This window comes from Nanorana parkeri, unplaced genomic scaffold (genome assembly GCF_000935625.1).
Source record: "Nanorana parkeri isolate BGI_ZX_2015 unplaced genomic scaffold, ASM93562v1 scaffold426, whole genome shotgun sequence".
NCBI classification, from domain to species: domain Eukaryota; kingdom Metazoa; phylum Chordata; class Amphibia; order Anura; family Dicroglossidae; genus Nanorana; species Nanorana parkeri.
The window spans coordinates 363,351-376,691 of NW_017306694.1; the positions used below are offsets into that span (position 1 = coordinate 363,351).

The 13,341-nt window shown below is 47.2% G+C and overlaps 1 protein-coding gene across 1 annotated transcript in view; it reads right to left on the reverse strand.

Annotated features, from left to right (window-relative positions):
* Positions 1-13,341, reverse strand: part of C2CD5 (C2 calcium dependent domain containing 5) — a 71,019-nt gene that overhangs the window by 26,656 nt on the left and 31,022 nt on the right. The window contains exons 10-11 of the mRNA XM_018560014.1: positions 13,060-13,168; positions 10,976-11,041 (exon numbers count right to left, since the gene is read on the reverse strand). Coding sequence (XP_018415516.1) covers positions 10,976-11,041; positions 13,060-13,168 — 175 coding nt within the window. The remainder of the gene's footprint in view (positions 1-10,975; positions 11,042-13,059; positions 13,169-13,341) is intronic.

Genomic DNA, 13,341 nt, shown 5'->3' on the forward strand with positions numbered 1-13,341 from the left:
ATGGGCAGGCTTGTCATCTTTGGACTTCTGTGATTAAACATTCTTTGACTCCTAAACTTTTTGTGTGGCAGTTGTATTCTCTCTACACCTTTTTCTAGTCTGGGGACAGGAGGGTGAAGGAAATATCTTCGCCCTCCTGTCTATTTAGTCTAACAGGGGTGTGTTAATCACCGGACAGGCTGAACAGATTTACAAACATTTTTATAGGTAGAATAGTGCATATATGTGTCTTTCAACCATGTTAAGCTGTTAGCTGGAGTTTCGCTTTAATAACTACAGAGTGACTGCCAGTAATTGTAGCGCCATCTACTGGTTATGTCTGTGTATGGTCACAAGCAGCTGTATGTAAACTGACACGAGCCACACAATCCACAAGGGGGACACCATTGTAGCATTTAAACACTAAGGAGTTACAGAGACACTAGTACGAAATTTTAAGGGATGGGAGGTGAGAAGCAGGAAGGGTGGGTGGTCAGCAGACTACACAGGGTTCCCTCTCCTCTGGGGCAGCGGCAGAAGCTGAGTGAGCCGGGTTTGGCAAGGCAGTTAGCAGACAGGAGCCACTGATGGGTAGATTGGTGCATGCTCGGGCTTGGTGAAGGAACATACAGAAACTATGGCAGCTCAGTGAAATGAGGACACAAAGAATCGGCCATACCCCACACCCCGCCATTTCTTTGTAGACTGAAACACCAACAAGCCATCGCTGACCTCATCTATGAAGCATATACATTGTGATAAAGAATTCTTATTTTATTTAAAGATGAGCCCTAACTAGTTGCTATGGGCAATGGCTCCAGTTTTCAAAAAGAAGTCTCTAGGACTAGAACTAATGGAGTTCTTGTAACAACTAATCAAATTCCAGGGGGGAAAAAAAGACACCTGATTGGCTCTGGTGGGTAACAGCATTATTGTCCCTCTGCTGCAGACATTACTGTTGAGTTCCAAAAAGCAATGACACTAAAAAGGTGTATTTATAGAACGTTTGCAGAGCTGTTCACTTTGTGAACATCTATGCTGTAGATTTGCACCACATTATGGGCACTAGATGGAGCCGAGGAGCGTAGAACATTCCTATGCTCCTTGCCTCTATCGAGTAGTCAAAATGTGGCGCGAATGCGAATCTCCAACACAGACGTTGGCAGTCCGAACATTTTATAAATACACCCCTATGTATTAAGAATAAAATATACAGAACCTAAACACTGGCATAAGAATATGTGAAGCAGAGTCATTTTCATTTAAAGCTCAGCTTAGCTTAGCATTTTTAGAAACTCCCAACCCCCCTATAAGCATTTGGAGATACAAATTCACTAAAAGATTTTAAAAAAAGTAATTCTCTCTTTAAAACAAGTGTTCCAGGATGCAATGCAGCCATCTGATAATGATTTGCTGCTGGTGTGTAGGCAGGTACACACCATTCAGTCACAAGATAAGCAGAGTGTTGGGTGACCAGCATTACACTACATAACAGTACTGCAGTACTGAGAGGTCACCAGGTTCATAATGCAGTAAGTGGCACTTTAGTTTTTTTGACTAATATGCATTAAAACTGATAAACACAACTCATTTTACTTTGCATTTCAAGCCACTTAAAAAACAAGGGGGGCAATATCCCAAAATGTGTGTGTGAGGGGTGTTGAATGCAGCAAGAAGCATGGAGACCCCTAACAATGGCCATGTTATCTCATTAATGCCGTCTTGAAGTCCCCAAGAAATGCTTAAAAAAAAAAAAAAGCCAATGTAATTTTTATTTAATGCCTCCCGTACCCAGTTAAAAAAACAAAACAAAAAAACTAGATCAAGCAGCGTAGGGACATTCAAAAGCAGTCCAAAAAGAGGGGTAGGCACACAACAACTAAGCAATCCAGCCCAATAGAACAACCAAATACAAGAGAATAAAAAAGGGCATCAAACAGCTGCCTAAAAACTCTTCTAGTGAAACATTAGTGGAGGCAGGAACATTGACCAAGTAAAACGTATAAAACGTGTGAACAGAAGACCATGTCGAAGCCTTACAAATTTGAGTCAAAGATGACAAAAAGCCCAATAAGTACTTATTGCCCCTAGTGTAGTGTGCTGTTACAGGAAAAGGAGTCACTTTGTCTCCCAACTCTAGGTCTGAACAAAAGACCTGTCGAATCCACATAGAAATAGTGGAAGTAGAAACTGGACCACCAGTCCAGTTGGAAGCTGGACACAGTAAAGTCAACACAATGTCTTCATTAAGGTGAAAAGCAGAGATCAGCTGGGTACAAAGGAGGTCCATGGGCCCAAAACAACTTTGTCTTTGTGCAAGACTGAATGGGGTTACAAGTTAAAATCCCACAGTTGAAGTTGAGGTTGAACATGGGGAGAAGCATGCGCAACCCCTTAATTGAATGTGTGAATTTGAGGCAAGAAGGAGTTGAAAGAGAACAGATAAGTGCTGGGGGCTAAATGTTGTTCATATCCCCAACTGAAAGGAAAGAATATGTACCATGAAAAGTCACATGGGGAAACTCCTAAAGTCTCACACCATCAAAAATAAACCTTCCACATACGACAATAAATCTTACGGGAAGAAGATCTACAAGCTCCAAACATGGTCGGGAAAACAGAATCCGCTGTAACCCACATCCTTCAAAACCAAGCCATCAAAGGCAGCGACCAAGAAGCAGGGTGGAAGATCAGTCCCTGAGATAAACAGATCTGGACAATCTGGTAGAGGCCACGGAGCATCGGCCAATAGATAAACAAGGTCGGCATAGCCCACCCTGGGGAGGCCAAAATAGAGAAATGAGAATAACCAGAATGCTCTCATTCCCGATCCTGTGAATCAGATGAGGTAACAAACTTCAAACTTCAGTGGAGGAAAGGCATAAATCAGGGTGTACTGATCCCATGGAGCTACAAAGGCTTCCACTGCATCTGCCATCAGATCCTTCGCCTGGAGACAAATCTGTCAACCATGTTGAACCAAGAAACTAGAAGGTCCACATCAAGCATCCCTAACGATCGATGTGCTGTGACATTGTCCGATTAAATCCAAACTGGAAGACAGGTCAGAAGGGGGCCCAATGAAGCAACTGCAGACAAGTCACTCGCAATTCCAGGATGCTGACTGGGAGACCGGAAACCCTGACCAGACAGATGGTCCAGAAAAAAGGATTTTTGTACTCACCGTAAAATCCTTTTCTCTCCGTTCATTGAAGGACACAGGCAACAGATCGTAGATCCTGAATGGTAGGGTAATATCGCCACCTGCAGGAGAAGGACGCTAGGCACAAAACTAAAGACCAATTACAGCCTAGGGGCGGCCCCTGCCGGTGGCCAAACCCCCCACCTGCTGACAAGTCTCCAGTTTAGTAACAAGCAGTTAGGAGTGTACACCCCATAAAGAGGGCGGGGCCCGTGTCCTTCAATGAACGGAGAGAAAAGGATTTTACGGTGAGTACAAAAATCCTATTTTCTCTCCCGTTCATTGAAGGACACAGGCAACAGATCGTAGATCCTGAACGGTAGGGACGTCACCAAGCAGTAACACACTGAGGGATGGGCAACAACAACACCCAAAAGACCCCTCAAAGCGCCGCCCGCAACACTTTGCGCCCCAAACCAGCATCCGTCGATGCTAACACGTCCACCTTGTAGAACGTAACAAAGTTGTGAACAGAAGACCAAGTAGCGGCCTTACAAACCTGAGAAACAGAGGCCCCGTGGCGGAAAGCCCAGGAAGCCCCAACAGCCCTAGCAGAATGGGCAGTGACAGGAAATCGGAGGCTCAAGTCCCTTAACGGCGTACGCCTGAGTCACGGTACGTATCCACCTAGAGATGGTAGCCGCTGACACGGCCCGACCCTTACGAGGACCCTCAGTGAGCACGAACAGGGAGTCGGTCCCGCGGAAAGAAGCCGTAGCTTCCAAAAAAAAAACACAAAGAGCGCGAACCACATCCAAACAGTGGAGCGCACGCTCCTTCCTATGGACCGGCTTCGGACACAGGGAAGGTAAGACAATGTCCTCATTCAGATGGAATGCCGACACAACCGTCGGCAGGAACGCCGGCCGAGGATGGAGGACCGCCTTGTCCTGATGCAAAACCAGCAACGGGGACATGCAGGACAAGGCAGCCAACTCCGACACCCACCGAACGGAAGTGATGGCCACCAAAAAGGCCACTTTCTGTGCCAGACATAAGCGGAATCCCCCGAAGAGGTTCAAACGGGGATTCCCGCAACACTGAAAACACGAGATTCAGATCCCACTGAGCCAAAGGCGAGCGGACAGGGGGAGCAATGCGCGACACCCCCTGAACAAAGGCGCGAACCAGAGCATTAGACGGAAAAGGCCACTGGAAAAGCACCGCCAAGGCAGAGATTTGGCCCAGATACAGAAGGGGAAAGGTGTAAAGTAGACCGTAAGGACCCCAAGGAGCCACCAGGGCATCCACTGCACCGCCCAGGGATCCAGGACCCGGGCCACACACCTGTTCACCTTCCGGTTGAACCGAGACGCCAGAAGATCCACCTCCGGCGTCCCCCAGCGACTACACAGCTGCCGAAAAACCTCCGGGTGCAGAGACCCCCCCCCCCCGAGTCCACCGACGATCAATGACCCTGCACGGTCGGGGAGCCCAGGACCCTGCCCCCGCCCCAAAGGCTGGCGTCCGTGGTGACCACCGTCCAGTGCACGGGAAGGAAAGACTTCCCCCGCACCAGGACCGGGGATTGAAGCCACCACCGCAGGGAGGCCCTTGCCTCCCGAGAGATCCGAATCTCCCTGTCCAAAGACAGGGGGGACTTGTCCCACTGCACCAGGATGTTCCACTGCAGGGTCCTGGTATGGTGTTGCGCAAAAGGCACCGCCTCGAAGGAGGCCACCATGAGACCCAGGACCTGCATGCAAACCCGAATGGGCGACCACTGGCGAGTCCTCAGTAGCTGGACCTTGGAACGGAGCTTCAGGAGCCTGTCCCGGGGAAGAAAGACCCGGGCCGCGACAGTGTCCAGAACCAAACCCAGATACTCCAGACGAGGCGAAGGCACCAGGCAAGATTTTCGCAGGTTCAGAAGCCACCCAAACTCCTCCAAGGATCGCACCGTGACGCCCAGAGCTGTCACCATGGAAGAATGCGACTCTGCCCGCAGGAGCAGATTGTCCAGGTACCCCACGATCGCAACCCCCCGACAACGCAACAGCTCCAGAATCGGGGCTAGCACCTTGGTGAACACACGTGGGGCCGACGCCAGCCCGAAGGGCAGCGCCACAGACTGAAAGTGGTCCTCCCCCACCGCGAAACGAAGAAATCGCTGATGACTCGCAAATGGGGACATGAAGGTATGCATCCGGATATCGATGGAGGCCAGCAGATCCCCCTGACGGAGCCATGCCACCACAGACCGGATGGACTCCATCCGGAACCGACGGACCCGCACAAAGGTGCGTTTGAGGTCCAGGATGGGCCTCACCCCCTCTTTCTTGGGCACAGTAAAGAGGTTTGAATAAAACCCTTTGAATCTTTCTGCGGAGGGAACAGGCACAATCACCCCCATGGGACCAAAGGTCCGCCACCGCGCGATGGAGATCCGCCAACCGCGAAGGGGATAGTCGCGTGTTGGACGGGAAGAAACGGTTGCCCGGCCGGGACAGAAACTCGATTTGTAGCCCGAAGAAAACCAGCTCCCAGACCCAAGAGTCTGAGACGTGGGCCAGCCAAAAATCCGCGAAGAGCCGAAGACGGCCCCCCACCCCGGGGCCCGACCTTCATGCAGACTGGGGCTTGCCGGCGGGTTTGGCAGACTTGGGCTGCCACGGACGCTTGGAGGATTGGGAATCATCCAAGGCCGAATGACAGACATAACGCAGGCCCAGCACCAACTGGTCCGCAAATTCCACAAAGGCGGGGGAGACGTTCTCCTCCGCAAGACCCTGATGTAACATTTTAGCCCACTCAGTTAGAGTCTGAGAGACCAAGGACGAAGCCAAGACCGGACGCATGAGAGCGCCCGAGAGAGTACAGGGACCGCAAAAAACGCCTTAAAGGATGGAGAATCCTCCACCGGGATAACCGTGGCCTTGTTGAAACGAGAGACGGGCGGGTCCACCACCGGTGGTGAAGACCACTTAGACACAAAGTCCTCCTCAAAGGGATAGCGAACCGAGAACCGCTTCGGAACCGCAAAGGACTTGGAAGGCCGTTTCCACGCCTTATAAATGAATTCATCAAAAAAGGAGATGTAAGGAAACACCTTGGCGGAACGTCTACACTTATGCGTTCCAAACTGCACGTGCGGCAGCGCGGAAGTGCTGGCCACATCCTCAATTTTTAGGGTCTCCCTTAACAGCGCGGACTAGCGCAGAAACCGCCTCACGTTCCTGAACGAGGAGCGTAGACGCGGCCTCATCCTCACTGGCCGAATCAGGCTGCGAGGAATCACCAGGATCAGGACGCGGTGATGTCGTGGGAAGTTCCCCTTCCCCCTCGGACCCCCCCGACAGGGCAGGGGACAGGACTGGCAAAGCCCGCTTCCTAGGCGGACGCTGCGTCAAGGCGCGCCCAATGCGCGACACAAAACCATCCATGGCAGAGGAAAAGACCTCCAAGGACAGTGCGGTACATGCGGAACCGACCACCCCCCCTGAGGAACCCGAGGGGCGCACCGGAGACTGACAAAGGAGCGCAGGTGTACAGGCCGCACAAAGAGGGGACCTAGAGGGGTCCGCAGAGCGAAGCCCACAGCCCTCACACGGCAATGCAGAGGAGTCATCCTGCGATCCATGGCCCCCACAAAAAAAAAACACTCCCCAGACCGGAGACCACCACAGCAAGAGAGAGAGAGACCCCGCAGTACTCACGACCCCCAGGTCACTGTCTCAGCCCAGCACCAGCGCCGACTCTGCAAGGTGGAGGAGAGCTGCACCCTTGTGTCCGTCCTCCGCTAACCAAATCTGACCCAGCAACTTTGTTAATTTCTCCTGGGGGAGGGACACCTTGGCTTTAAAAAGGTATCCAGGAGAAGACCCAAGTATTCTAAGCAAAGTGATGGCATCAGAGATGACTTCTTGGCGTTCAGAATCCATCTGCAATCCTCCAAGGTCCACAGCATGACTAAGACACAAAATAAAAGGCATCTCCTTCATAGAGGCTACAAGAAGCGTCCATGGGGTTTTTTTAACCTTGTGAGCAGGAAGAGTAACAAGTTTCTTCAAACAAGACATAAACCCTTTCATAACAGAAGAAGATTCAGTTTTAGTAAAAAAAAAAAAAGAAGAAGAAGAAGGAGGCAGAAGCAGTCTCTGACAAGGACACATTTATACAGTACATGTTGGAAATACAAGCTGCAGAATTCTTTCCTCTGCCAACCTCTGCCTTACAAACAGTACATACAATGACAGGAGCGGGCGAAGCTGCAGCACATTCAACCTGCCGTTTAGAAACCAACATAAGGTCTAAAGCACAAAAAAGGTATATGTAGCTTTAAAATATGCCACCAATCTTGGGAATACGAACAGCCCAGAGCAGTGTGGAGGAAAAATAAAAAATGAGGCACAGTGTCACTTGAACACAGACGGACATTACTGTTAGGAACACATGGCCATCACAGGGAGAAACATTGACCTGGGAAAATCTGCGCCTGGAGGACTGAAGAAAATTCCAGGATATTTTATGTCTCCGGCATGAATATACCAGTACTGCTGGCTGACTGGATTTCAATTATCTAGCATGAATCTACCAGCAGTTGTCGATAGCAGAAAATCTCCAAATTCAAGTGAAATATTCCAGCAGAAAGGGAGGAGACATACAATCTCCTGAGGACAGGAAGTGAAATTGGCAGGTGTGAGGTGAAAGGGGTTATAACATGAAAGAAGGCAAGCCTTCAGTTTCTATTTTGCCTAGTGCCCATTTCTCCTGTAGGCAGCAGTATAACCCTACATCACTTAATCTTGACAGGGCTCTATCCGTTGGACAATCGAGAAAACCAGTTCTGGGTCAAGCAACACTCTAAATAAAAAAGGTACAACGCACTAGGAAAATTCCAGGAAACACTCACTTTAAATGCACAAGTGGCTGCTTGATTTAATCTACACGATTCCACATCTCCCACTGCATAGGGATGCCTGTTGCCTATGGCCTGTCACAAATGTGGAGGCCCATTTCCCTGCGATGATCTCACAGGAAACACCGACCTTGGACAATCGTCTGGTGGACCGTTCCCAAAGATTCTTTTCAAGCCCTGGAATTTTCATGCGACAGTCCAACAGATGTGACAGAATGAAAGGAATTAAGAGATTTGCAGCAGATTGAGGAAGAAAAACATGATTAAGCCGACAATTCATGGTGAGTGGTCATCACTCTCAGGATGTTTGTGTCCTCTACAGGGCAGAATTGAGCACAAAGTCCATTCCCGTCACTCGATGCATCGGTGGCCTCCCGTTATCCGAACAGGGCATCCAACAAGGTAATCTGCTCATTACGGACTTAGACACGGACAAAAGGCAGTTAAGTACGTTAAACGAGGTAGAAGTAAACTGCTGCTTGTTGGCTTTTCAGCAAGATTGGTCAATAAAGTCATGAAATTGGAAGAAGAATTATCATGCGGCTGTGATAACAAAACAACCATACTCAAACAGCATGTAGAATTAAATTCATCCGATTCATTATCCAGAGCTGTCAACTTCCATCCATAACAAAACCGAGACACTCAACTCATATCTGAGCCTCGGAAGGGAACTCAATAATAACAGGACACCAAGCTAAATTTCGGCCTACTCTGTGCACTGTGTATCATAAGAATGCCCCTTTTTGTTACAGAAAATATTGTTTTCCCCTTTTTATCTCATTGTTGCTGATGTCCAGCTTCTTTACATCAACTTCCTGCCCACAAGCACTCCAGCAATGGTTGCATTGCATTTGTCAGGGTGGATTTCCTGATGATAACAAAAAAACCATGCCCACATAATTTGTGATGAAATGGCCACTTATAGTCTTCATCGGAATCCATATGACAGTGTGACAACACAGGAAGGAAATCGTGAGACACTAAAAGAGCATGGTCACCCTATGACAGGAAGTGCCTGAACAAGGACCTTCTTGACAAGATCACAAGAGCTTATTTTAATGAAAGCTGCAGTCTTAATATGATTGAAAACTACTAATGAAATGACATTAATATGTTAAAGCTTCCATCAGATTTTAGTGATTGGGTTCACATCAACTTTAATTGGTACATGTCAGGGCTGTAATATGTAGACTGCCAAAGGTAAACTGTTTTTTTAGAAACCAGAGAGAGACAGATTTGCCATTGCTATTCATCCTAGAGTTGCGAGTTCTGGATGCCCTTTAAGATACCAATGCCTATCCTTGTAACAGGTCCCATACCTCATTTGTCATTGAGAACGCTTAATGTTTATAGAAAAACCTCTCATATGAAAAAATAATGTTCAACTGAAGAATCAACTGCGCATCTGGCAAGAACCATCTCATGTCTGTGTGTAGCCTAAGGCCCCGTTCACACCATCCTCAGTGCGTTCCAGCCCGATTGTGGCTGCAACGCACTGGATCGCATTGCAGCCTGCTCCGTATGTTGTGGGGCGGGAGGGGGCGTGGCGGTGCAGTGAAGTGAATGGCACCGCAGCCACACCCTACGGCCGCACGGGAACGCAAGGCATATCAATGCCTGCAGTCCTGTCCGGTCAGGAAAAATGCTACAAGCACTATTTTTTCTGACCGCACCGCAGGCATTGATATGCCTTCCGTTCCCGTGCAGCTGGAGGGCTTGGCTGCGGTGCCATTCACTTCACCGCCATGCCCCACCCCACAACATACTGAGCCGGCCACAATGCGATCCAGTGCGTTCCGGCCACAATCCGGCCGGAATGCACTGAGTATGGTGCGCACAAAGCCTAAAGGTTCTTGAGGAACCAGCCGAAATTTGCATAGTGGGTGCTGCTTTCAGCACCCTTTCTGGCCAGTATCCCTCGATCAGCCGATCGAAGGAGCTAGTCGGAAAATCTTTGTATGAAGAGAGCTGGCAGCCAATGAGCTGCCGACTCCGTTCAGGTATTCTGACAGTGGCCGGCGGCCGCTGTCACACTACAAAAGAAACAGCGGGGATTCCTCGATCAACGCGCTGCGCGTGTCCTTGAACAAAACTGAGAAGTGTATGGCCAGTTTAAGTCGCCATTAGCACCTAGGCGTTTATGTATGCAAAATGCAAATGTTTTATCTCGCATGGTTTGCGAGTTTTGCACACGTTAGACGCGCATAGGTAAAGACGCACGTTTTCTTGAGCATATCAAAATGCATTGCTGTGAATGAGGAAACGTGTGCGCAAACGCGTACAAAATGTGCAAAACGTTGTGTAGCGCATTTTACTGCGCTTCCATTGAAGTCTATGCAGCCAAAAGTGCTGTAATTTGCCTCGAAAAAGCTCATGTACCTTTTCCAGCGTTCAGCATTTTACAGCTTGCAACAAAACTCTCAGGTGTGAACAGGGACCATAGAAATGAAGGGGATTTCTGGTGTTGAGAGTTTTGTCGCACTTAGCTTTGAGAGGTGTGAACTGGGACTTACTCTCATCATATCACTGAATTCCTCATTAGGAACAGACAAGCCCTGATCCCCAAATAAAACCAATACAAACCCTGACAGACAGACCTGACAATGTTATATACTCTGCTTTCTTTTTAAGTTAAGTATTCCTTTGAAATGACTATCCGGTCTATAAAAAAAAAACCCACCCACCAAAAAAACCCGAATTTTTCTTTAAAGTTTGGAAAGATTGTAACAGTCCATAGAATTGTAAACATTAAGAAACTGAATAGGGCATGCATCAGATAGGACATGCAACATATAGAGCTGGTCACCGGAATTTACCCGGCAGCAGCGAAAGTGGCCAGCACAGGGAATTTAGAATGTTCTAGATCTTCACTGAGCAGCCATAATTTTTGTTGTTGTAAAAAATATAGTTTCATGAAAGGACTAATGCAATACCTGCATTGTAACTATTCCAGTCTAGCAGTTTGTAAGATCTGGTGTTACCCTTTATCCCGGCAAAGGCTGGGTTTAAAACAGCAAATTAGTAGGTCAGTAAGAGAAGAGAAGACAGTTCAGACAATACTACACAGACTGAAAAAGACACACAGCACAGTTAATCAAAGTTTGGAACTGAGGAGGAGACAGAACCCGTCATGGCTAAATGTATTATTTTGCAATGTCAGTTATCAAGCTCTATTAAGTGATCAAGAAAATGACATAAAAAAACAAAAACAAAAACTGAAGTGAATCATTTCAGGGCCAACCAGTTATTCCCAGGGGATAAATGAAACCTCTGCAACCTTACAAATGAAAAAGAATCAGTGTTCTTCTAGGTCAGGGGTGAACAAATTAACATGGAATTCAGGAGCCAGTCTGTCCAAACCAGGAAAAAGCAGGATTTTCTTTAGGAACTCCACTTACAACAACCAGAGAAAACCTGAAAATGTAGGCGCCAGGTGACATTTTTGAAGGGGCAGTGGCGACCTGCTTCCTGGGATTTGTCCAGCCCTGTCCTAGGTCATATCACTGTGTTAACAAGAAGACTCGGAAAACATTTGTGAACTAGATGGAGCTTAAAGTGTATGTGAACCCAAGAGCAAAAACATAATACATTGCAGCGTACCCGTCCTTAGGTGTGGTGGCTGCAATCATTTCCTATTTCAGGCTGTATAACTTTATTATTACATGGTGATCCCGCTAGTACACACTTGCTGTTCTAGGGTGAAAATGCTCACACTGTATCTATGGGGAAGCAGAGTTGTCACCCTAGGCTGCTCTCCTGAGTTGGACGACAAACACTTACAACCTGTTTACTCATCTCTATTAAACAAGGAAGGAGTTTTCCAGTTTACAGTTGGGAAAGCTGATAACATTGCTTGAGATTTCAGTTCCGTAAGTTACAAGGACATTGGATTTCCGGCAGAATCTACATCTGATTTTCTGTAGTTGTAGAAAATGCTCTTGCTCTGAAAATACAAAACTCATGCAGCCACGGCATTGAAGGACCGGTAAGGTGCAATACATTACATATTTCTTCTTGGCTTTTGATACCGTTTAAGTCTGTTAATGCCAATTGTTTCGGCAGGTTTCACTCAGTTGATCTTTGCCCCCAAGAAAGGCCAACGCCAGAGGTGTTTGCTTAGAGAGACATGCATTTATGGGAAATATGCATATTCTCGAACCACTATGCTATTGACCAAGCAATGTGGTATCCTGGGGCAATACATTTTATACATTATATATACATATACACACGCATATATACATACACTGTATATGTGTGTGTATATATATAAAAACCCTGCCCCATCCCTGCCACACCACCCCTTCATCAGGATGCTGCAACTCTGCCCTGACTGACACTGAGTGTACAAAGTCTTATTACATCCTGCCGGAAGGAACAACAGTTCATAAATCTGCCTCATTCTCGGCTATACACTCCTTTTGTCTTTATTGCATAAAGTTACATGAGCCAATCATGGTAGGTCTACTGAATGAGAAGACAGAAAAATGGTTTTGGGGTGACAAAACAAGACTGGAAAGTGACTGATAAACTGCTGCTAAAGTGTTAGTTTGCCTTTTTTGCTTTCTTCTTTTAACTTATCAATAGCAACATATGTACCCAATACTGGGGGGTATTTATCAAAACTGGAGCAGGCAAAATCTGGAGCAGATTTGCACTGCAATCAATCAGCTTCTGTCTCATTTTCAAATCTTACCTGAGCAAACGGAAGAGAGATGCTGATTGGTTGCCATGGGCAACTGCTTCAGATTGTGTCTGTTTTGATAATTCCCTCCAATGTGTCTTAAGGGAAAACAAAGTGGCCAAACGATGGACAGAGCGTAACATAGATGTATCAGACAATAACTTACATGGAGTGAAATGATTCAGTCCAAGAACTTCCATACGAACTATAAAATCTGAAGTAATGCACTAGTTGTAGAAAATTAACTATTCCTTAAAGGGGAGAACCAAGCCGCCTTGTTGTCACCAGCTGGCAATCACAGTGGGGAAAGGATCAGAAGTGTGACAAACGTACCCGGATTGTGAATCCGATCCAGCAGCTTCACCGATCGAGCGCTGACAACACCACCGGCATGAACAAGAAAGCCTGGAGGAAAAGCTGTCAGGGTGAAAAATGGGAACTCCTACAAAACATGTTCAAGAGATAAAACATAGTGATTAAAGTGAAAAATAAAAGGAACATTCATCTCAAATATCGAGTGCTGGGAGAGGAAAGAAAACATTTACAGGGGTAACACCATCATTGTTACTAAACTCCCGATACATTAATACTACAGCTTTGCAATTTTACAACCCC